The 24,316-nt window shown below is 42.2% G+C and overlaps 1 protein-coding gene across 1 annotated transcript; it reads right to left on the reverse strand.

The window, feature by feature from the left end:
* Positions 1-9,473: 9,473 nt before the first annotated feature.
* Positions 9,474-9,740, reverse strand: LOC114197251 (late cornified envelope protein 3A-like). Its single transcript, XM_028088219.2, has one exon. It carries the CDS (start codon positions 9,738-9,740, stop codon positions 9,474-9,476), a length of 267 nt encoding a protein of 88 aa, XP_027944020.1.
* Between the last annotated feature and the right edge of the window lie 14,576 nt (positions 9,741-24,316).

Genomic DNA, 24,316 nt, shown 5'->3' on the forward strand with positions numbered 1-24,316 from the left:
AGAACTGGATTCAATTCCACACACCCCACAGACAACCATAAACAGATGTTCTTTGTTTTCCATTAATTGTGATTTCTCTTAGGCCCACAGATGAAGGTCACATTTTCACATCATCCTACTCCTCCATCAACACCTATCCTGACACTCTCCTCTCCCACTCACCCACCCCCACACTGTATTCCAGATTCCACGGGTTCTCTTAAGGGCTACGAATTTCAAGCCTTGGTCACAGCTTCATTCTTCTGCTTCCAAGATCAGTAAGCTTAGCTTAATCAACACCCTTAAAACTTCACTTCATGAGGGAATCTACAGAGAAGTGGAAGATTGGCCCTCAAAGTGGCCTTTGGCCTAATGCCTTTGTACACAACTGTGCTGAATCAGTTAGTACATGGACTCTATGTAGTTGTTCAGTTGTCCATCAGTCTTTCTGAGAGACTCTGAGCCAGCCAAGAGCAGTTCTCTTGTCTCCATATTACCGATGCCAACAAGGATATATCCTGAGTGCAAACGTACAAATAAAAGTGGAATGGCAGCTAGTGGGACTGTGCCATGGGTAATTGGACTGTCATCGATATTGCCTGCTTCCTTTTTGTCATTCCTCAAAATATGTCCCTAGAAAAATGCGGAAAACCTCGTCCTGGGAATATGTAGTACTGTCACCTTGGGTTGAGAAGAAGGACACATACTTGTGCTGCATATCATAATGCTCAGTATACAGGGGCTCAGGTCCTGGGGTCCTCTGTCCACAATTGCCTGAGGAAGAGCCTTCTGCTTCTACAGAATCAAATAAGTGTCCAGCTTGGGGACAGCCTGAGCTGATAGGGTTGAGCAGATGTGTCTGTTCCTTAGCAAGGAGAAGGAAGCAAGAAAACAGGATGGAGGTGGCAGAAAAAGACCCAGGGTGGGCAGCAGGGGATGGGAAAAACAAGATTGTGAAGAAGAAGAGTCCACAAGCCATGCCAGGGGCTCTGTGATTCAGTGGATCTCAGGATCTCTCTTTTCCTTGTCTTGACAGACATGCCCTCCCTGCCTGTTCACCCAGCTGTGCTTTCCATCCTCCTCACACCAGTGCAGAGAGAAAAGGGGCAGTGTTGCTGTGTGCACCAAATGTCCACATGGCGGCACTGTTCACGGGCATCTGCGGGGCCGACCTGCTGTGGGGAGCGTGCAGTGGTTCAGGCTGGCTTTCCCATACAGCTAGAGCGGTTGGCAGGACAGAGAGCATATTGGCCCACGTAACTCCAGACAGCTTCCATTTCCCTTCTGCTCTTGATTTGGGGAGCAATTGAGCTGAGGGGAAAGGATGTAGAGCTAAATGAGGAAACACTGGCCTGAAGCCTCTGAATTGACATGCATTTTGTTTTAGTTTTGTTTTCCCAGACTCCTTGCCTTCCCACCACAATGTCCTACCAGCAGAGCCAGCAATAGTGCCAGCCCCCTCCCAAGTGCCTGTCACCCAAGTGCCCCCTGAGCCCAGCACAATGCTCGCCTCCAGCACCCTGTGGGCTGGATTCCAGGCTCTGGGGGAGGCTGCTGCCTGAGCCACTGCAGCAGCTGCAGGTCCCGTGGATGCCCCACTCTTGCCACAGTGGTAGTGGCCGTAGCTCGGGGGCTCCAACTGTGGCCCCGGGTCCGGGGGCGGTTGCTGACCCAGGTCATGAGATTAAATAAAAACGTTTGAAAAAAGAAAGCTCCAAAATGACTGTAAGCAGCCTCGGGTGGTGCATCTTGTTCCTGTCACCTCTTTCTCTCTCACTGAGCTACTCCTTGAGGATTTCCAGTGTTATCCCACAGGGGATATTCTGCTGGTCTCCAGGAGCTCAAGGCTTCCTTTCTCCTTCTTTATGTCCCTGTGAAAAAATAAAGCTTTTCTTTCGCATTGCAACTTTTTTCTAGTGTCTGTGTCTTTACCCCAGAGTTGCATGGCCTTCTGTTGCATGTCTTTACCCCAGTGCTGCATGGCAATACTAGGTGCAGAAGCCTGTCTCAGGAACAGTAACATAGCAGCTTATACCCACTACCAAACCCAATTCACAAGAGCCTTTGGGAGTTTGTACATTAGGCTCAAAGTGGGTTAGGCAGAGGTATTGGACAGATGAATGAAAGCCTGGAGTTTATCTGTGTGAAATGATGTGAGATTTGATGTGATGTTGGGAGGCCCAGGGTCTGTTCATAGAGTTCCTGTAAGAACATAGTTCTGGGTTCCCTGACTGAATGACCAAGTGACAGGGACAGGGAATCAGAAATGGGCAAAAACAAGGCCAAAGTGGATGGAGGAGAGGAGCAGTAAACCAGCTATCAAATGAAGATTGAGAGAGGAAAGGTTGTAGTGTATAAAAAGTGAAAAGTTTGAAATAGGGGCCTAGAAGGAAGCTCAACTAAGGGGTTCTAAGTGTGTGGGCCTGGCAGATGCAGGATAGAGAGCTTGGGTCTATGGGGAGGAGTTCCACGAAGAAGAGGAGGGAGTGGGGGCAGAAAAGATGCCCCATGACTGCAGAGTCCTGCTCACATCAGGGTCAAAACACCTGAAGATTTTCTTGATGATTCCTGAATTTTTACCTGACTCAGTTTCCAGAGACTCCTTTTGAGTGGAGGAAAACTTATTTTCTCCCCCTCGTCTGGTCCTGTGGTCCCCATCACATGAAGCACAGGGCTGTTCTCTGGGCAGCAAAGGAGGAAGGAAAAGCCCTGGATTGTCTGGGAAGGAGAAGGTGGGTAGTGGAGTGGCACAAATGCAATCCACAATCAGATGGTGCTCAAGTGGAGAATATAACTCCACAAGGCAAGAGACAGTGGCATAAATTGGAAGTAACACAGACCTGTGGAAAGCAAAAGGAATGAGCTTCATGCACTCGTTCAGACCCTTGAGAGTGCCATCTTGAAAGCTCAGCCCTAGATATGGCACAGAGGAAAAGAGGAAGAGAAGTACCAGACTGGGACAGGTATTTGCTCCTCTGGTTCCTCCAGCACTGACGCTCTGTGGTCCTCATGACCCACACAACAGGTGCCACCAGAGCTGTAGCATCAGCTGTGGCCTCCAGAATGTTCTGATGGTGCTGTCAGTGGCATTTGTGGGTCCCATAGTGGCTCAGATAGCAACTTCCTCCAGAACTGGAACCACAACAGGAAGAAACATAGAGGCAAACTTCTAAAGGATACTTGAAGGTTAAGCAGTTGGGAGGGGCTGACACTGCTGTTGGTTTATCCTGACAGGACATCTCAGTCCAGTGATACTAGAGGAAATAAAGAGTAAGGTAAACCATTGCATCACATTGATATATAAACATAAATGTACATATAACTATAAATCCAGCCCTCTTACACATTTACCACAATTGCAGATCCTTACCCTAAAACCCTCAGCCCACAGTTTAGGTTATCTAAAGGCAGCAGGGAAATACAAAGAGTCTCAGGCAGAGATGACCTGACTCAAGGTGATTACTGATCACCCCCCAAATTTTCTTTCTCCCTCCTTTGATTTAGTCATACTGAGGTGTGGAGTGTGGTGACAGTGATAGGTTATAATCTGAGTAACAGATCTTCAAACTCCCCAGCCCAGGCCTTCAACATTTCCTCATTAGATGCCTAGATTTTTATTTTCTGTTAGAAGGGAGAAAGGAAGTCCCTATATGGCCCAAATATCTGGCCCTTATCTTCAGGACTTTCAGAAGCTAGTTGTTCATTCATTCATTCATTCATTCATTCATTCCTCCTTTCTTCATTCATTCAAACATGTAGTGAGTGAACATTTCAGAAATGTAGAAGACACAGTTCCCATCCTTAAGAATCTTGCAGTGTAGGGTGCCTGGGTGGCTCAGATGGTTCAGCGTCTGCCTTTCAGCTCAGGTTGTGATCCCAGGGTCCTGGGATCTAGTCCTGCATTGGGCTCCCTGCTCAGCGGGGAGCCTGCTTCTCCCTCTGCCTCTCTGCTCTGTCTCTTACGAATAAATAAATAAAATCTTAAAAAAAAAAGAATCTTGCAGTGTAGCAGGCATCGTATAGACAAGTAATGAAGTTATTATGAGCTAAAATGATACCTGCTATAATGTAAGTGTGTGAGAAGTCCAGGGGACTTATGTCATACCTTTGGCTATCAATTCCCTGTTGCCCTGATGGGAGTGAGGTGTCCAGATGTTGTCATTGGTTTCACTTGTGGGTGGTGAGTGAGGTCTTCGGCCTTCAAAATGGCTTTTGAGTATAGGGCAGAAGCTGAGATGTCTTGCAATGGCCCAGCTAAGGTAATTAAAAAGAACACAGCAATAATAGTGGGGACTTTAACACCCCCGTGACTGAAATGGACAGATCATCTAAGCAAAAGATCAACAAGGAAATTAAGACTTTAAATGACACACTGGACCAAATGGACTTCACAGACATATTCAGAACATTCCATCCAAAAGCAACGGAATACACATTCTTCTCTAGTGCCCATGGAACATTCTTCAGAATTGATCACATCCTAGGTCACAAATCAGGTCTCAAACAGTACCAAAAGATTGGGATCATTCCCTGCATATTTTCAGACCACAATGCTTTGAAACTAGGACTCAATCACAAGAGGAAAGTCGGAAAGAACTCAAATACATGGAAGCTAAAGAGCATCCTACTAAAGAATGAATGGGTCAACCAGGAAATTAAAGAAGAATTAAAAAAATTCATGGGAACCAATGAAAATGAAAACACAACTGTTCAAAATCTTTGGGATACAGCAAAGGCAGTCCTGAGAGGAAACTATATAGCAATACAAGCCTTTCTCAAGAAACAAGAAAGGTCTCAAATACACAACCTAACCCTACACCTAAAGGAGCTAGAGAAAAAACAGCAAATAAAGCCTAAACCCAGCAGGAGAAGAGAAATCATAAAGATCAGAGCAGAAATTGATGAAATAGAAACCAAAAGAACAGTAGAACAGATCAACGAAACTAGGAGCTGGTTCTTTGAAAGAATTAACAAGATTGATAAACCCCTGGCCAGACTGATCAAAAAGAAAAGAGAAACGACCCAAATCAACAAAATCATGAATGAAAGAGGAGAGATCACAACCAACACCAAAGAAATACAAACAATTTTAAGAACATATTATGAGCAACTCTATGCCAGCAAATTAGATAACCTGGAAGAAATGGGTGCATTCCTAGAGATGTATCAACTACCAAAACTGAACCAGGAAGAAATAGAAAACCTGAACAGACCTATAACCACTAAGGAAATTGAAGCAGTCATCAAAAATCTCCCAAGAAACAAAAGCCCAGGGCCAGATGGCTTCCCAGGGGAATTCTATCAGACATTTAAAGAAGAATTAATACCTATTCTCCTGAAATTGTTCCAAAAAATAGAAATGGAAGGAAAACTTCCAAACTCATTTTATGAGGCCACCATTACCTTGATCCCAAAACCAGACAAAGATCCCATCAAAAAGGAGAATTACAGACCAATATCCTTGATGAACATGGATGCAAAAATTCTCACCAAAATACCAGCCAATAAGATCCAACAGTACATTAAAAGGATTATTCACCACGACCAAGTGGGATTTATCCCTGGGCTGCAAGGCTGGTTCAACATCCGCAAATCAATCAACGGGATACAATACATTAACAAAAGAAAGAACAAGAATCATATGATCCTCTCAATAGATGCAGAAAAAGCATTTGACAAAGTACAGCATCCTTTCTTGATCAAAACTCTTCAGAGTATAGGGATAGAGGGTACATACCTCAATATCATAAAACCCATCCATGAAAAACCTACAGCGAATATCATTCTCAATGGGGAAAAGCTGAGAGCTTTCCCCTAAGGTCAGGAACGCGGCAGGGATGTCCACTGTCACCATTGCTATTCAACATAGTATTAGAAGTCCTAACCACAGCAATCAGACAACAAAAAGAAATCAAAGGCATCCAAATCGGCAAAGAGGAAGTCAAACTCTCACTCTTTGCAGATGATATGATACTGTATGCGGAAAACCCAAAAGACTCCACCCCAAAACTGCTAGAACTCATACAGGAATTCAGTCAAGTAGCAGGCTATAAAATCAATGCACAGAAATCAGTGGCATTCCTATACACCAACAACAAGACAGAAGAGAGACAAATCAAGGAGTCGATCCCATTCACAATTGCACGCAAAAACATAAGATACCCAGGAATAAATTTAACCAAAGAGGCAAAGGATCTGTACTCAGAAAACTATAAAATACTCAGGAAAGAAATTGAAGAAGACACAAATAAATGGGAAAACGTTCCATGCTCATGGATTGGGAGAACCAACATTGTGAAGATGTCAATGCTACCTAGAGCAATCTACACATCAATGCAATACCCATCAAAATACCATCCACTTTTTTCAAAGAAATGGAACAAAGAATCCTAAATTTTGTATGGAACCAGAAGAGACCCCGAATAGCCAGAGGAATATTGAAAAAGAAAAGCAAAGCTGGCGGCATCACAATTCCAGACTTCCAGCTCTATTACAAAGCTGTCATCATTAAGACAGTATGGTACTGGCACAAAAACAGACACATAGATCAATGGAACAGAACCAAGAGCCCAGATATGGACCCTCAACTCTATGGTCAACTTATCTTTGACAAAGCAGGAGAAAATGTCCAATGGAAAAAAGACAGTGTGTTCAACAAATGGTGTTGGGAAAATTGGAGAGCCACATGCAGAAGAATGAAACTGGACCATTTCCTTACACCACACACAAAAATAGACTCCAAATGGTTGAAAGACCTAAACGTGAGACAGGAGTCCAATAAAATCCCAAAGGAGAACACAGGTAGCAACCTCTTCGACCTAAGCTACAGCAACTTCTTCCTAGAAACATCACCAAAGGCACAGGAAGCCAGGGCGAAAATGAACTATTGGGATTTCATCAAGATAAAAAGCTTTTGCACAGCAAAAGAAACAGTCCACAAAACCAAAAGACAACCGACAGAATGGGAGAAAATATTTGCAAATGACATATCAGATAAAGGGCTAGTGTCCAAAATCTATAAAGAACTTATCAAACTCAACACCCAAAGAACAAATAATCCAATCAAGAAATGGGCAGAAGACATGAACAGACATTTTTCCAAAGAAGACATCCAAATGGCCAACAGGCACATGAAAAAGTGCTCAACATCGCTCGGCATCAGGGAAATCCAAATCAAAACCTCAATGAGATACCACCTCACAACAGTCAGAATGGCTAAAATTAACAAGTCAGGGAACGACAGATGTTGGCAGGGATGTAGAGAAAGGGGAACCCTCCTACACTGTTGGTGAGAATGCAAGCTGGTGCAACCCCTCTGGAAAACAGTATGGAGGTTCCTCAAACAGTTGAAATTAGAGCTACCATTCGATCCAGCAATTGCACTACTGGGTATTTACCCCAAAGATACAAATGTAGGGACCCGAAGGGGTACGTGCACCCCAATGTTTATAGCAGCAATGTCCACAATAGCCAAACTGTGGAAAGAGCCAAGATGTCCATCGACAGATGAATGGATAAAGAAGAGGTGGTATATATACACAATGGAATATCATGCAGCCATCAAAAGGAATGAGATCTTGCCATTTGCAACGACGTGGATGGAACTGGAGGGTGTTATGCTGAGTGAAATAAGTCAATCAGAGAAAGACATGTATCATATGACCTCACTGATATGAGGAATTCTTAATCTCAGGAACAAACTGAGGGTTGCTGGAGTGGTCGGGGGTGGGAGGGATGGGGTGGCTGGGTGATAGACATTGGGGAGGATATGTGCTACGGTGAGCGCTGTGAATTGTGTAAGACTGTTGAATCACAGATCTGTACTTCTGAAACAAATAACACAACATATTTTAAGAAAAAAGAAAAAGAAGAAGATAGCAGGAGAGGAAGAATGAAGGGGAGTAAGTCAGAGGGGGAGACGAACCAGGAGAGATGATGGACTCTGAAAAATAAACTGAGGTTTCTAGAGGAGAGGAGGGTAGGGGGAAGGGTTAGCCTGGTGATGAGTATTAAAGAGGGCACATTATGCATGGAGCACTGGGTGTTATGAACAAACAATGAATCATGGAACACTACACCAAAACAAATGATGTAATATATGGTGATTAACATAACAATAAAAAATTTTAAAAAAAGAACACAGCAAGAAATGGGCAGAAGACATGAACAGATATTTTTCCAAAGAAGACATCCAAATGGCCAACAGACACATGAAAAAGTGCTCAACATCGCTCAGCATCAGGGAAATGCAAATCAAAACCTCAATGAGATACCACCTCACAACAGTCAGAATGGCTAAAATTAACAAGACAGGAAATGACACATGTTGGCAGGGATGTGGAGAAAGGGGAACCCTCCTACACTGTTGGTGGGAATGCAAGCTGGTGCAACCACTCTGGAAAACAGTATGGAGGTTCCTCAAAAAATTGAAAATAGAGCTACCATACGACCCAGCAATTGCACTACTGGGTATTTACCCCAAAGATACAAATGTAGGGATCCGAAGGGGTACGTGCACCCCAGTGTTTATAGCAGCAATGTCCACAATAGCCAAACTGTGGAAAGAGCCAAGATGTCCATCGACAGATGTATGGATAAAGAAGAGGTGGTATATATACACAATGGAATATTATGCAGCCATCAAAAGGAATGAGATCTTGCCATTTGCAACGACGTGGATGGAACTGGAGGGTGTTATGCTGAGTGAAATAAGTCAATCAGAGAAAGACATGTATCATATGACCTCACTGATATGAGGAATTCTTAATCTGAGGAAACAAACTGAGGGTTGCTGGAGTGGTGGGGGGTGGGAGGGATGGGGTGGCTGGGTGATAGACATTGGGGAGGATATGTGCTATGGTGAGCGCTGTGAATTGTGCAAGACTGTTGAATCACAGATCTGTACTTCTGAAACAAATAATGCAACATATGTTAAGAAAAAAGAAAAAGAAGAAGATAGCAGGAGGGGAAGAATGAAGGGGAGTAAGTTGGAGGGGGAGACGAACCATGAGAGATGATGGACTCTGAAAAACAAACTGAGGGTTCTAGAGGGGAGGAGGGTGGGGGAATGGGTTAGCTTGGTGATGGGTATTAAAGAGGGCACATTTTGCATGAAGCACGGGGTATTATGCACAAACAATGAATCATAGAACACTACATCAAAAGAAATGATGTAATGTATGGTGATTAACATAACAATAAAAAAGAGAAGAAGTTGGTGTGACAAAGAGCTTTATTTTTCTAGATGATCAGACACAGGTAGTAATAATGTGAGGCAATGAGAAGGGGGAGACCATGGGCTCCTGGAAAAGATATACGAACAGAGCCTCCTGCAGAGAGCTCACCCTCCTTCCCACATCCATGAACATTTCAGCTGCTCAACCAGGAAAGGGAGATAGGGGGATGTAGGGAAGACTGCATTACACAAGTCTTTTCCAGGCATTTTAGATTTCCATTTCCTATCATATCACGAGTCTCAGCATCAGGATCCCGGGTCAGCAGCAGTCCCTGGAGCCATGGCCACACCCAGAGCCCCCAGACTGCCGCCCACTGCCACTGTCACAGGTTTCAGAGCCGTGGAGCCAGCATCTGTGGGATCTGTGGTGCCTGTGGTGGCTCAAGCAGCAGCCGTCCCCAGAGCCAGGAGCACAGACAGCAGGAGCTGGCGGGGAGCACTGTGCTGGACTCTTTGGGGGGCACTTGGGCGATGAGGGGCATTTGGGAGGGGGCTGGCACTGCTGCTGGCTCTGCTGGCAGGACATCTCTGCAGGAGTTTGACCTTCAACAAATAGAAGAAACTTTATGAGCACAGAAGCTTCACGAAAAGTCCCCTCCCTGTGGGTTTTGTCAAACACTTGTCTCCATGACCAAGCTGCTTTCTAGGCCAAGCTCTGTGGGACAGAAATGGGGACATGGAGGGGACACGTGCACTTGGATGCCAGATGGATCTGTGTGCACCCCTGACAACATACTCAGAACAAGAATGGAAGGAATCCTGAAGACCTGTGGCTTTGCGGGTTCACAGCTCCCTGACAGGTGCCTCAGTGACTCTTTCCTCACCGTCATGCCCCTTCACCGTTGCTGCCCACTGTCTGGGCCCCTTCCTGTTGGTTCTGTTCAGATCTGGGCTTTTCTTCCCAACACTCTCAGCTGAGGGGATACTCACGGGATGCCGAGGAGGCAGGACAAGGCTGTTTCTGAGGAGGCTGTGGATGAGGAGCCCAGGGCAGGAGCCCTTTTATCCTGTGCAGGGGCGGGGGGAGGGAGGGTTGTGATGTGATGCAGGGCCAGAGCATGCTGCTGCTTTCACAACCAGGGAAGGTAACAACCTGGCACACTCCCAGGACTAGGCTTTCAGCCTTTTTCCCAGGCACTTGCATATGTCTAATGGATGAATTTCAGCCAGCAAACATGACTGTCCACATATAACCCCTTGGGGCCTACCGGGAGCCTAACACCCTTACTTCCTGCTTGCCTTCTTTCTTTCCTCCCTCCCTTCCTTCCTTCCTTGCTTGCTTCCTTCCTCTGCTCACATGCCTTAGTATAGATTCTCTCCCACATACCCTCCTGGGAACAGGTACGGATAGGAAAGAATTATCTTCTTGTATTCAGAAGTCTACCAAGATGGACACACAGGCAAATGAATAAATCATAACACAAATTCCAAGTGATAAATGTAATTTAATCTACATAGTATCTCCATGTTACCTCTGTGACCATGGCCTTCAGATGTAATCCACTACTACCTCCTAAGCCCTGGCAGTTAGATATGGGCAAGATAGGGGACTGGTGCTAGAGCCCTATCTGCAGGGAGTGAGCCCCTCAGATGACCTCATGGCACCCAGGGGGCAGCATGGAATTTCATGAATAAAGGGAGCAGAGCAAAGTTAGGTGTTGATGGACAAATAAATAAAATGCTCAGAGCTGAAAATGTGTACTTTTTTGTTTTTTAGTGAAGTCATCTAAACTCAAAACTTTGCACATTTGAATCTATTATAATATCATGTTACAGTCAAGGAAAATTGATTAGGACTACGTAAACTTGTAATCATTTATGATTTGAATAATTTTTGCTATTAAAAGACCTTATATCATGGATTTATATTTTTTACAGAGAAAACTGTTCATGGTCTATTGTTAACTTGTAAAAAGCAGTACACACAGTTAATTAAATGATATTTTGAATGTATTCTTTATAGGGAATGTGTCTTGTTCTCTTATAACCATTAAAACCTATAGGACCATCTACTTGCCTTTAGATGATTTTGTTTTTCTCACTGCACTGTAAAACTTGCCCTCACTGAAGCATAAGGATCCCACAAGTTGTTTCAAACCGCCATGGAGGAAGCACTGGTAGTGGGTGGGCCTTTGGGGTGTTAACTCAGGAATGGAGGTAGTGAGACTGCTGCGGAGGGAATTGTATCCTCCTGACATTCTCTTGTCTCCAGAAGAGGCTCTGGACCCCCCTGAGGCCATGCTTTCAGCCCCAGTGTCAATTCAGTTTTGTGGCCACTTCCCTCACACCATGGGAACCCCACAATTAGATACTGGATTGGAAAGAGCAAAACATGAGGGATGAAAAGAGGCACTATTTTTCATGTGAACTGCATGGTGAGGTTGTAGAGCAAGAGAATAGCATGAAACTCATTTCCATTTTCATCAGCTTTGCTGGGTGGGGCAAGCCTTAGATAATACCACAAAAATAAGGCTACTTTCTGTCCTGGTGCACCTGGGAAGTCCTAGCTTACAACTCATGTCCCAGTGTAACCACCCAGTGGTGTCCTGGTTTGGGTGATAATATAGAGATCAGCCTAATGGAAGTGGTGCTAACATCACACTTGGAGCCCCTCTGAATGTCCAACCTGACCTTGGAGTGTGACTGGGAGAGGGACATCACCCATTGTCTTTTTCCCCACAGACCTGATCCTCCTATTGCTAGGCCTCCCCCCTGAATTTCTTCTCATTCAGTCATGAATTCCCCAGTTCCTATATTTAATATACTTGGAAGGAGCATCAGCTATGGATCAGGCACCTTGCACAGTACTGGGGATACTGACAGAGGAGAGAGAACAGACTGCCTCACAAGGCCAACAATCTAGCAGAGAGGAGGAAGACAGATGGTGAATTACAGCTGTGGTGTCCACTAAAGAGAAATTGTAGGCGTTATGGGTATGTAAGAGGAAGAAGGCTTAATCTAGTCTGGAGATTCAGATCTCTGCAAAAATGGATGTTTTCCTTTGACATCTTGTTCAACAGAAGCAAGTACAAAGGCTCCTTTGGTCTACATGGTTTTAATCTTGAGTCATTAGGCAACAACAGCTGAAGAGTCACATCTGTCTCAGGGGGTTGGGGAAATTCCAAAGTTTCTTGGCGCCTCTGAGCAGGGAGATTTCTACCTCTCCCTGGAAATGCAAGGACTTCTGCGTGGCTTCCTCCAGGTCCATTCCTGGTTTTTCTTGTCTTAGAGAAGGAGTTGTTTTAGTCCCGGAGTTGTTTCTTACTGACTTGAGATCCATGTCAATGAGGAGCTCCCTCTTCACAGGCCCTTACATGTCTTCCAGAGCAGCTGTTCCACAGGCCTGCAGACCAAACACATGTCCTTGATAGCAGAGGCACAGCTGTGAGGCCATGGCTGGGTGGCTCCTCCTTGGCCAGAAGGTCAGGTCCCTGAGGGTCAGTGCTGAGCCCAGCCTCAGGAGCTCGATACTCTATAGTGTTGAGCTATCAGAGGGAACCCTGCTTATTTCTGATGTATCTTCTCTTGACTGCACTCAGAGGAGGTAAACCTCAGTTCATCAAGAACAAGAAATGAAGGAAACACAAAACTCTTCTCCCTCATCTCAGGGACAGGACCATGAAAGAGCAGGACTGTGTGAAGCCCTCTAGGACAAATGTCTCAGCATCTCTCAGAAAAATGGTGTGAGGGAGTGTGAAAATACCACCCAGTCTTCTAATCTGAGGATATTTGATCCTGGATTCTCATCCATATACCAACTTAGATGGTGTCTAGCATTTTTGAGATGTAAAGTATCTCCTCACAACCACTGAAAACATTCCATATGGATTCAGCCTTTAACAAGATGCCGGTTTATGATTTTTCTTGGTATGAGAATTTCAATGCAAGCCCCAACCCTGAAACCACAGCACCTAAATACACTCAACTCCTAAAGAGCTCCCTAGAAGAGTCACAGATGTCCTCCACATATATTAAGACATTATAGAAGAGGCCCTGTTATTAGTATCACATCATCATGTGAAAGTAGAAAGCCAGGAATTTCATGAAAAATGTTAGAATAGAGGATGCTTTTCTTAGGGGAATAGTGAGGAGGGGAGTCTCATTAACTCCTCTAAGCAGGGTGAACATTGAGGATGTGGGTGGGGTCAGGACAGGAGAAGCCAGGTGCACTGTGTGGTGATGAGAGCTGTGTGGTGACATAGGTACTTCTATAACTATGTGACACATCCCTCTGGAGATGCCAAGAAATTATATGAAGCCACTTTGTGACTATTTAGATAGTTGGTCATTTCCAGCTAATGTGATTTGGGCAAATAAATTTACCCTGATGTCATCTTGTACTCACAGGCTGAAAAAACCTGCTTATATTTAGGTTACACATTATGTGAGACACTCATAACTTGTAAAATTATGCCTATTTTGTAAATGTAAAAAAAATTAGGCCAGCAATTCTAAGGAGAGTCTTGGAATAGTTGAGACACTATTACATTCACATCAGACTAAAGGGAAAATAAAAACATAATTCTCCAGAGAAAAAAATGTTTAATACAGGGTTATATATGTTTTTTGTTATATCAAGAATTACAAATCATCCTGATGAAGGATATTTCAGAAAATCACACATTTTATCTTATGCTTTTAGTATGTGCAAGGTTGCAGGCTTCAGAATATGGGAACAGAACTGAAGGAGATTTTTACTCTTATCTCTGGTTTGAAATGTTTTTAGGTTGTTTGCTAATGAAGCAGACATACAATGTGTGCTCAGGGCAGAAATAGAGCCCATGCTTTTAAGTTTGGTGAGGTCATTCTGACCTTGGTAAAAGTATAGCTTCCCTGGGAGCCCAGGATCAGGGTCCACAAATATTGAAAGTTGAAAATTTCCTTCATCAGTACAAAGGCAACTGAATAGAATGACAGTCATTTCAACAAAAGGTGCTGAAACAGTTGGACATCTGTATTTAAAAAATAAATTATATCTCATATTATATGTAAAAATTATTATATACAAAAATTAACTCAACATCAATAACAGATCAAAAGGTAAAACAAAACACTATAGAAGCATAAGAGAGTGAAGCATAAGAGTGAAGCATAAGAGAAAATCTTTGTGACTTGAGTTACACAAAAGATTTTTAGAAATGACAAAATGAGGTGATTCCAAAAGAAAACTTTCATAAACTGAACTTCATCAAAACTAAAACTTCTGCTTTTCATTCTTCTTTATGGCTGAGTAATATCCCATTGTATATATGTACCACATCTTATCCATTCATCAGTCCACAGACACTTGGGCTGTTTCCATAATTTGGTTATTGTAGATAATGCTGCTATAAACATGAGTGGAAGTGTTCAGCCACTATATTATACACCTGAAACTAATATTACACTCTATGTTAACTAACTATATTCAGAGAATTTCATCCTAAAGAGCAGAATACACATTCTTTTCGAGTGCACATGAAAGATTCTTCGGAATACTGGGTCACAAATCACGCCTCAACCAGTACAAAAAGATTGAGATTACAGTGTTATCAACCTTGAAGTCAACCACAAAAAAAAGTTTGGAATGACCACAAATACATGGAGATTAAATAATATCCTTCTAAAAAATGAACGGGGGGGGATGTGGAGCAAGATGGTGGAGCGGTAGGAGACCTGGATTACGTCTGGTCCCAGGAATTCAGCTGGATAGGGATCAAACCATTCTGAACACCTACAAATTCAACAGGAGATTGAAGAAAAGAATAGCAACAACTCTCTGAACAGAAAAGCGACCACTTTCTGGAAGGTAGGACATGTGGAGAAGTGAATCCGAGGTGATATTCGGGAGATAGACGGAGGGGGAGGGGGCCTCCGTCAGCCAGCTACCGGAAAGTGATAGAGCAGCAGAGCGCAAAATCAGAACTTTTAGAAGTCAGCTCCACTGAGAGATGTTGCTCCAGTGGCTAAACGGGGAGTGGAACCCTTGTGGGGACAGTGTGGTCTCAGGACCCTCAGCGTCACAGGAAGACCGGGGGTGCCTGAGTGCGGCAGAGCTCTCAGGTATCAGAGCGGGGAAGCCGGCTGCAGAGACAGAGCCGAGGCGCGGGCTCTCAGCTCGGGGTTGCCATAAACTGTGATCCATGGCACAGTCAGGCCACTGCTCTTCCAGCAGGGACCCAACAAGCAGCAGATCCGGGGAGACTCTCCTTCCTCCCCTGGGAGGAGCAGCAGGGGAGTGCACTGCAGGGATCTGCTGGGTTTGGAGACTCCACACCAGGTTGTGTGCCAGAGACAGAAATAGGCCACGTGAGCACGGAGTGTGGCCAGAGACCAGGGAGACGGGAGTGATTGCTTTTCTCTGGGGGTTCACTGAGGAGTGGGGCCCTGAGTTCTTGGCTCCTCTGGGGTGGAGATTAGGAAGCTGCCATTTTCACTCTTGTCCTCCAAAGCTATACCGAAAGCTTGCAGGGAACAAAAGCTCCTGAGAGCAAACCCGAGTGGATTACTTAGCCTGGACTGGCAAGGGCGGGGCAATTCCTCCTCCAGCAAAGACATTTGGGAACCACAGCAACAGACCCCTCCCCCAGAAGATCAGCAAGAACAGCCAGCCAAGACCAAGGTTACGGATCAATGAGAATGGCAGAACTCCAGTGCTAGGGGAATACTGCACAGAGCATTCATGGCTTTTTTACCATGATTCTTTAGTCTTTCAAAGTTAATTTTTTTAACTGTCTTTTTTTTTTAATTTTTCTTTTTCCCTTTTTCAACCAACATCTTATCAATCCCTTTTTTAAAAAAAAATTCTTATTTTTCATTTTTAGAGTCATATTCTATCCCTTCACAGTAGTTACCCTTATTTTTGGCATATATATATATAAGTTCTTCTCTCTTTAAAATTTTGATATACAGTTTCTCCTAACAGATCAAAATATACCCTAAAGCTCTAGTGTATGGCTTTGTTCTAATCTCCTGCCTGATCACATTCTCTTCCTTTTTTTTAAAATCCTCTTCTTTCTTTTTTTCAAACAACTTCTTATCTTATCAATTCCTTTTATAAAATCTTTTATAATTTTCATCTTTACAGTCATATTCCATCCTTTCATTGTATTAACCCTTATTTTTATAAATATATAAGTTTTTCTTTCTTTAAAATTTTGGGAGGCACTTTCTTCTAACAGACCAAAATACACCCAAAATCTAGTGTGTGGCACTGATCTATGCACCAGCCTGATATATTTGATCATATTCTGTTTTTTGGTTTTGTTCTGTTTTTGATTGTTTTTATCTTTTTCTTTTCTTTTTCTTTTTTCTTTCTTTCCCTCCCCCCCCCCCCCGTTTCAGGTCTTTTCTGATTTGTTTAGAGTATATTTTCTGGGGACGTTTTACCCTGTTAGCATTTTGTTCTCTCATTCATCTATTTTCTGGACAAAATGACAAGATGGAAAAAATCACCTCAAAAAAAAGAACAAGAGGCAGTACCGACTGCGATGGATCTACTCAATACAGACATTAGTACAATGTCGGAACTAGAGTTCAGAATGATGATTTTAAAGATACTAGCTGGGCTCGAAAAAAGCATGGAAGTTATTAGAGAAACCCTTTCTGGAGAAATAAAAGAACTAAAATATAACCAAGTTGAAATCAAAAAGGCTATTAATGAGGTGCAATCAAAAATGGGGGCACTAACTGCTAGGATAAACGAGGCAGAAGAGAGAAATAGTGATATAGAAGACCAAATGATGGAAAATAAAGAAGCTGAGAAAAAGAGAGATAAACAACTACTGGATTACAAGGGCAGAATTCGAGAGATAAGCGATACCATAAGACGAAACAACATTAGAATAATTGGGATCCCAGAAGAAGAAGAAAGAGAGAGGGCGGCAGAAGGTATCTTGGAGCAAATTATAGCAGAGAACGTCCCTAATTTGTGGAAGGAAACAGACATCAAAATCCAGGAGGCACAGAGAATCCCTCTCAAAATCAGTAAAAATAGGTCAACACCCCGACATCTAATAGTAAAACTTACGAGTCTCAGAGACAAAGAGAAAATCCTGAAAGCAGCTCGGGTCAAGAGATCTGTAACCTATAATGGTAGAAACATTAGATTGGCACAGACCTATGCACAGAGACCTGACAGGCCAGAAAGGCCTGGCATGATATATTCAGAGCACTAAATGAGAAAAATATGCAGCCAAGAATATTATATCCAGCTAGGCTGTCATTGAAAATAGAAGGAAAGATAAAAAGCTTCCAGGACAAACAAAAACTAAAAGAATTTGCAAACATGAAACCAGCCCTACAAGAAATATTGAAAGGGGTCCTCTAAGCAAAGAGAGAGCCTAAAAGCAGCATAGACCAGAAAGGAACACAGACAACATACAGTAACAGTCACCTTATAAGCAATACAATGGCACTAAATTCCTATCTTTCAATAGTTATCCTGAATGTAAATGGGCTAAATGCCCCAATCAAAAGACACAGGCTATCAGATTGGATAAAAAAAACAAGACCCATCCATATGCTGTCTGCAAGAGACTCATTTTAGACCCAAAGACACCCCCAGATTGAAAGGGAGGGGGTGGAAAATGATTTACCATGCTAATGGACACCAAAAGAAAGCCGGGGTGGCAATCCGTATATCAAACAAATTAGATTTTAAACCAAAGACTGTAATAAGAGATGAGGAAAGACAGTGTATCATAATCAAAGGGTCTATCCAACAAGAAGATCTAACAATTGTAAATATCTATGCCCCTAACATGGGAACAGCCAATTATATAAGCCAATTAATAACAAAAGCAAAGAAACACATCGACAACAATACAATAATAGTGGGGGACTTTAACACCCCCCTCACTGAAATGGACAGATCATCTAAGCAAAAGATCAACAAGGAAATAAAGACTTTAAATGACACACTGGACCAAATGGACTTCACGGATATATTCAGAACATTCCATCCCAAAGTAACAGAACACACATTCTTCTCTAGTGCCCATGGAACATTCTCCAGAATAGACCACATCCTAGGTCACAAATCAGGTCTCAACTGGTACCAAAAGATTGGGATCATTCCCTGCATATTTTCAGACCACAATGCTTTGAAACTAGAACTCAATCACAAGAGGAAAATCGGAAAGAACTCAAAAACATGGAGGCTAAAGAGCATCCTACTAAAGAATGAATGAGTGAACCAGGAAATTAAAGAAGAATTTAAAAAAATGCATGGGAACCAATGAAAATGAAAACACAACTGTTCAAAATCTTTAGGATGCAGCAAAGGCGGTCCTAAGAGGAAAGTATATAGCAATACAAGCCTTTCTCAAGAAACAAGAAAGGTCTTAAATACACAACCTAACCCTACACCTAAAGGAGCTGGAGAAAGAACAGCAAATAAAGCCTAAACCCAGCAGGAGAAGAGAAATAATAAAGATCAGAGCAGAAATCAATGAAATAGAAACCAAAAGAACAGTAGAACAGATCAACAAAACAAGGAGCTTGTTCTTTGAAAGAATAACAAGATTGATAAACCCCTGGCCAGACTTATCAAAAAGAAAAGAGAAATGATCCAAATTAACAAAATCATGAATGAAAGAGGAGAGATCACAACCAACACCAAAGAAATACAAACAATTATAAGAACATATTATGAGCAACTCTATGCCAACAAATTAGATAATCTGGAATGGATGGATTCATTCCTAGAGATGTATCAACTACCAGAACTGAACCAGGAAGAAATAAAAAACCTGAACAGACCTATCACCACTAAGGAAATTGAAGCAGTAATAAAAAATCTCCCAAGAAATGAGTCCAGGGCCAGATGGTCTCCCAGGAGAATTCTGCCAAACATTTGAAGAACAATTAATACCTATTCTTACATGGTTCCAAAAAAACAAATGGAAGGAAAACCTCCAAACTCATTCTATGAGGCCAGTATTACTTAGACCCCAAAAGCAGAGAAAGACTCCACTAAAAAGGAGAATTACAAACCAATATCCCTGATGAACATGAAGGCAAAAATTCTCACGAAGATAGTTGCCAATAGGATCCAACAATACATTAAAAGGATTATTCATCACAACCAAGTCAGATTTATTGCTGGGATGCAAGGGTGGTTCAATATCCACAAATAATTCAATCTGATACACCACATTAATAAAAGAAAGGATAAGAACCAGATGATCCTCTCAATAGATGCAGAAAAGGCATTTGACAAAATACAGCATCGTTTCTTGATAAAAAACCCTCAAGAAAGTAGGGATAGAAGGAACATACCTCAACATCATAAAGGTCATATACAAAAGACCCATATCATCCTCAATGGGAAAAACTGAGAGCTTTTCCCCAAAGGACGGGAACACGACAGTGATGTCCACTCTCCCCACAGTTCAACATAGTACTGGAAGTCCTAGCTTCAACAGTCAGACAACACAAAGAAATAAAAGGCATCCAAACTGACAAAGAAGAAGTCAAACTTTCTCTCTTTGCAGATGCCAAGATATTCTATGTAGAAAACCCAAAAGACTCCAGCAAAAAATTGTTAGAACTGATACAGTAATTCAGCAAAGTTGCCAGATATAAAATCAATGCACAGAAGTCAGTTGCATTTCTACACTGAGACCAAAGAAAGAGAAATCAAGGAATTGATCCCATTTCCAATTGCACCAAAAACCATAGGATACTTAGGAATAAATCTAACCAAAAAGGTAAAGGATCTGTCCTTTAAAAATTACAGAAGACTTATGAAAGAAATTGAGGAAGATACAAAGAGATGGAAAAACATTCCATGCTCATGGATTGGAAGAACAAATGTTGTTAAAATGTCTATGCTATCCAAAGCAATCTATGCATTCAATACAATCCCAATCAAAACACTGTCAACATTTTTCACAGAGCCAGAACAAACAATTCTACAAATCATATGGAATGAGAAAAGACCCCAAATAGCTAAAGTAATGTTGAAAAAGAAAACCAAAGCTGGAGGAGGCATCACAATTCTGGACTTCAAGCTATATTACAAAATCATAATCATCAAGAGAGTATGGTACTGGCACAAAAAAACAGGCAGATAGATCAATGGAACAGACCCTCAACTCTATGGTCAACCAATCTTTGACAAACCAGAAAAGAATATCTAATGGAAAAAGGGCAGTCTCTTCAACAAATGTGTTGGGAAAACTGGACAGCCACATGTAGAAGAATGAAACTGGACCACTTTCTTACACCATACACAAAAATAAACTCAAAATGAGTGAAAGACCTAAATATGAGATAGGAATCCATCAAAATCCTAGAGCAGAACATAGGCAGCAACCTCATTGACCTCAGTTGCAGTAACTTCTTGCTAGCCACGTCTCTAGAGGCAAGGGAAACAAAAGCAAAAATAAAGTATTGGGACTTCATCAAGATAAAAAGCCTCTACACAGTGAATGAAACAATAAACGAAACTAAAAGGCAACCTATGGAATGGGAGAAGATATTTAAAAATGACTTACCGATAGAGGGGTAGTATCCAAAATCTAGAAATAACTTCTCAAATTCAACACCCAAAACCAGATAATCCAGTCAAGAAATGGGGAGAAGACATGAATAGACACTTCTCCAAAGAGGACATACAAATGGCTAATAGGCACATGAAAAAAATGCTCAACATCACTTGGCATCAGGGAAATACAAATCAAAACCACAATGAGATACCACCTCACACCTGTCAGAATGGTTAAAATTAACAACTCAGGAAACAACAGATGTTGGTGAGGATGCAGAGAAAGGGGAACCCTCTTTACACTATTCGTGAGAATGCAAACTGTTGCAGCCACTCTGGAAAACAGTATGGAGATTCCTCAAAAAGTTAAAAATGGAACTACCCTATGACCCAGAAATTACACTACTAGGTTTATCTAAAGGAAACAAAAATAGTGATTTGAAGAGGCACATGCACCCTAATGTTTATAGCAGCAGTGTCCACAATAGTCAAACTATGGAAAGAGCCCAGATGTCCATTGAGTGATGAATGGATAAAGAAGATGTGGTATATATATATGATGGAATATTATTCGGCTATCAAAAAGAATGAAATATTGCCATTTTCAACAACATGGATAGAACTAGAGGGTATTATGCTAAGTGAAATAAGTCAGGCAGAGAAAAATATCATGATTTCATTCATATGTGGAATTTAAGAAATAAAACAGATGAACATGGGGGAAGGGAAAGAAAAATAAAATAAGATAAAAACAGAGAAGGAGGAAAACCATAAACATTGCTTAGCTATGGGGAACAAACTGAGGGTTGCTGGAGGGGAAAGGAGTGGGGGAATGGGATAATTGGGTGATGTGTATTAAGGGGGCACTTGATGTGACTAGCACTGGGTGTTATATGTGACTGATTAGGTTAACTAACTTGATTTTACATAAAATCAAAAAGAAAGAAAGAAAGAAAAGAAAGAAAGAGAAAGAAAGAAAGAAAGAAAGAAAGAAAGAAAGAAAGAAAGAAAGAAAGAAAGAAAGAAAGAAAGAAAGGAAGGAAGGAAGGAAGGAAGAAAGGAAGGAAGGAAGGAAGGAAGGAAGGAAGGAAGGAAGGAAGGAAGGAAGGAAGAAAGAAAGAAAGAAAGAAAGAAAGAAAGAAAGAAAGAAAGAAAGAAAGAAAGAAAGGACAAAGAAAGAGAAAGAAAGAAAGAAAGAAAGAAAGAAAGAAAGAAAGAAAGAAAGAACAAAGAAAGAGAAAGAAAGAAAAAGAAAGAAAGAAAGAAAGAAAGAAAAAGAAAGAAAGAAAAAAAGAAAGAAAGAAAGAGAAAGAAGAAAAGGAAAGGAAGGAAGGAAGGAAGTCTTCTGTACTTATCTCTGGAGAACTATGTGACATGGAAAAATACTGATTCCCTCTGTAGCCAGGCTGGAGCCGTGAGACCGTCAGTTCTCCTTTCACCTACACTGTAACACCTGCATTTTGCCTTAGGGCTCAGTTAGCACAAATGTAGATACTTGTTTGTTTTTCTCCTAACTGGGATATCTGTGTGAAATTATACCCAGATGTGAACTGGGATCTCCTTGAAGCAGAGAGGACAGGAAACCTGCCCTATTTCCCTTGCCCACCATCAGACACCCAGCTCTGTACATTCAGGACCATCAGGGTTCCCACATGTATCTTGAAAGAACTTTTGGAATTACTGATTCAGAATGAGTAAGTTGTAGATTGGAGAGGAAAAGAAAACTATAGCCTTTACTATTAATTTAGTATCCAAAAATAGGTATTTAGTCTAATGACAAAGCAAAATGTAATATATTATACTTGCTATAATGTTTTATTTAATTTAATTTAATGTAAATATGTGAATGTTGAAGTCCCAATGATAATTTTATTTTTTGTTTTATATAATGTAATGTATTTTATTACTGAATTTGAGATCAAATTTGATGAGGAATACATGTGTAATATAATTAAATCAAATGGAAAAGTAGTATTCAGTTTACATAAAGTTTAGCCATTACGAGGTCCATGCTATCAGGCAAGGTCCACATACCATCTCAACCACTATCAATCTCATAATTATCAACCATGTTTGCAAAATGGCTCATTATCATCATTTGCATGATTTTTCCTTAATTTTTCCAAGCACATGAACCATTATCTTCTATCATCTTCTACAGTGTTAGAATCAATAATACATATCCCATAGTCAGAGAGATGTAGATACATGGAAATACAATGAAATGGATCTTCTCCTTTTCTTCTCCTCTTCCTCCTCCTCATCCTCTTTCCCCCCTCCCCCTCTGCCACCTCTCCTCCTTCTCTCTCACTTCTCCTCCTCTCCACTTCTTCTCCTCCCCCCCCACTTCTCATTCTCTCCTTCTACTCTCCCACTATTTTTCCTCCTACTACTCCTCCCCCTCCTTCTTCTTCCTCTTTTCCTTCTCCCCATCTCCCTCCTCCTCCTTCTTCCTAATAATATCAGTCATGAATCTTGTCATATCTAGAGTCATTGGTCCTTTTCCGCTCTTTTATGCTACTCCCCATGCTACCATGTGGGAACCATGAGGTCCCCCTAGGAACTTTTCTGTCTTAGACAGGAACTGGCTCCCAACCTCCATCCTTTACATATCACACTCCCACAGGACAATGATCTTGTCCAGCTATCACCTCCAGAAAACATCTGGTCTCCATCACCCTTTGGGACTTGGCTGCAATTGGGGACTGAACTCCAAAAGCTGAGATTTTAGGCTCGAGGTTTTTGTAAACACTTTTGTTTAACACTTATATTATCAGATCCAATATATTCGTCTGTCCAAGTGATGGTCCATTATCTGTGAGGTACTCACGGGAAGAAACGTGCCATATATCTCTCTGTATTATTAGCTTTGAATGGAGTAAAAGGGACAGAGCCTGTGCCACGGCATGGAAGTAAATGAATGAAATGGGCACAGCAGCTGGTCTAGAGCAGACCTGAGTGGGAAGTAATTTGACAGTCACAAGGACATCCTGGTTCCACCTTATTAGAACATTAGGCTCATGCCCAGGAACACACTGAGGGCAGGCAACTAGGAACTGTTCCAGGCTGTCACCTCCCCTGGTTGTGAAAGCAGCAGCATGCTCTGGCCCTGCATCACATCACAACCCTCCCTCCCCCCGCCCCTGCACAGGATAAAAGGGCTCCTGCCCTGGGCTCCTCATCCACAGCCTCCTCAGAAACAGCCTTGTCCTGCCTCCTCGGCATCCCGTGAGTATCCCCTCAGCTGAGAGTGTTGGGAAGAAAAGCCCAGATCTGAACAGAACCAACAGGAAGGGGCCCAGACAGTGGGCAGCAACGGTGAAGGGGCATGACGGTGAGGAAAGAGTCACTGAGGCACCTGTCAGGGGGCTGTGAACCCGCAAAGCCACAGGTCTTCAGGATTCCTTCCATTCTTGTTCTGAGTATGTTGTCAGGGGTGCACACAGATCCATCTGGCATCCAAGTGCACGTGTCCCCTCCATGTCCCCATTTCTGTCCCACAGAGCTTGGCCTAGAAAGCAGCTTGGTCATGGAGACAAGTGTTTGACAAAACCCACAGGGAGGGGACTTTTCGTGAAGCTTCTGTGCTCATAAAGTTTCTTCTATTTGTTGAAGGTCAAACTCCTGCAGAG

The sequence above is a fragment of the Eumetopias jubatus genome, unplaced genomic scaffold (assembly GCF_037043125.1).
Source record: "Eumetopias jubatus isolate StellerSeaLion01/CBP00866 unplaced genomic scaffold, mEumJub1_p1.0 scaffold_4, whole genome shotgun sequence".
NCBI lineage: Eukaryota > Metazoa > Chordata > Mammalia > Carnivora > Otariidae > Eumetopias > Eumetopias jubatus.

Bases quoted from the DNA above. Each gene is read 5' to 3' on its own strand.
- LOC114197251 (XM_028088219.2), bottom strand. From the start codon at position 9,740: ATGTCCTGCCAGCAGAGCCAGCAGCAGTGCCAGCCCCCTCCCAAATGC.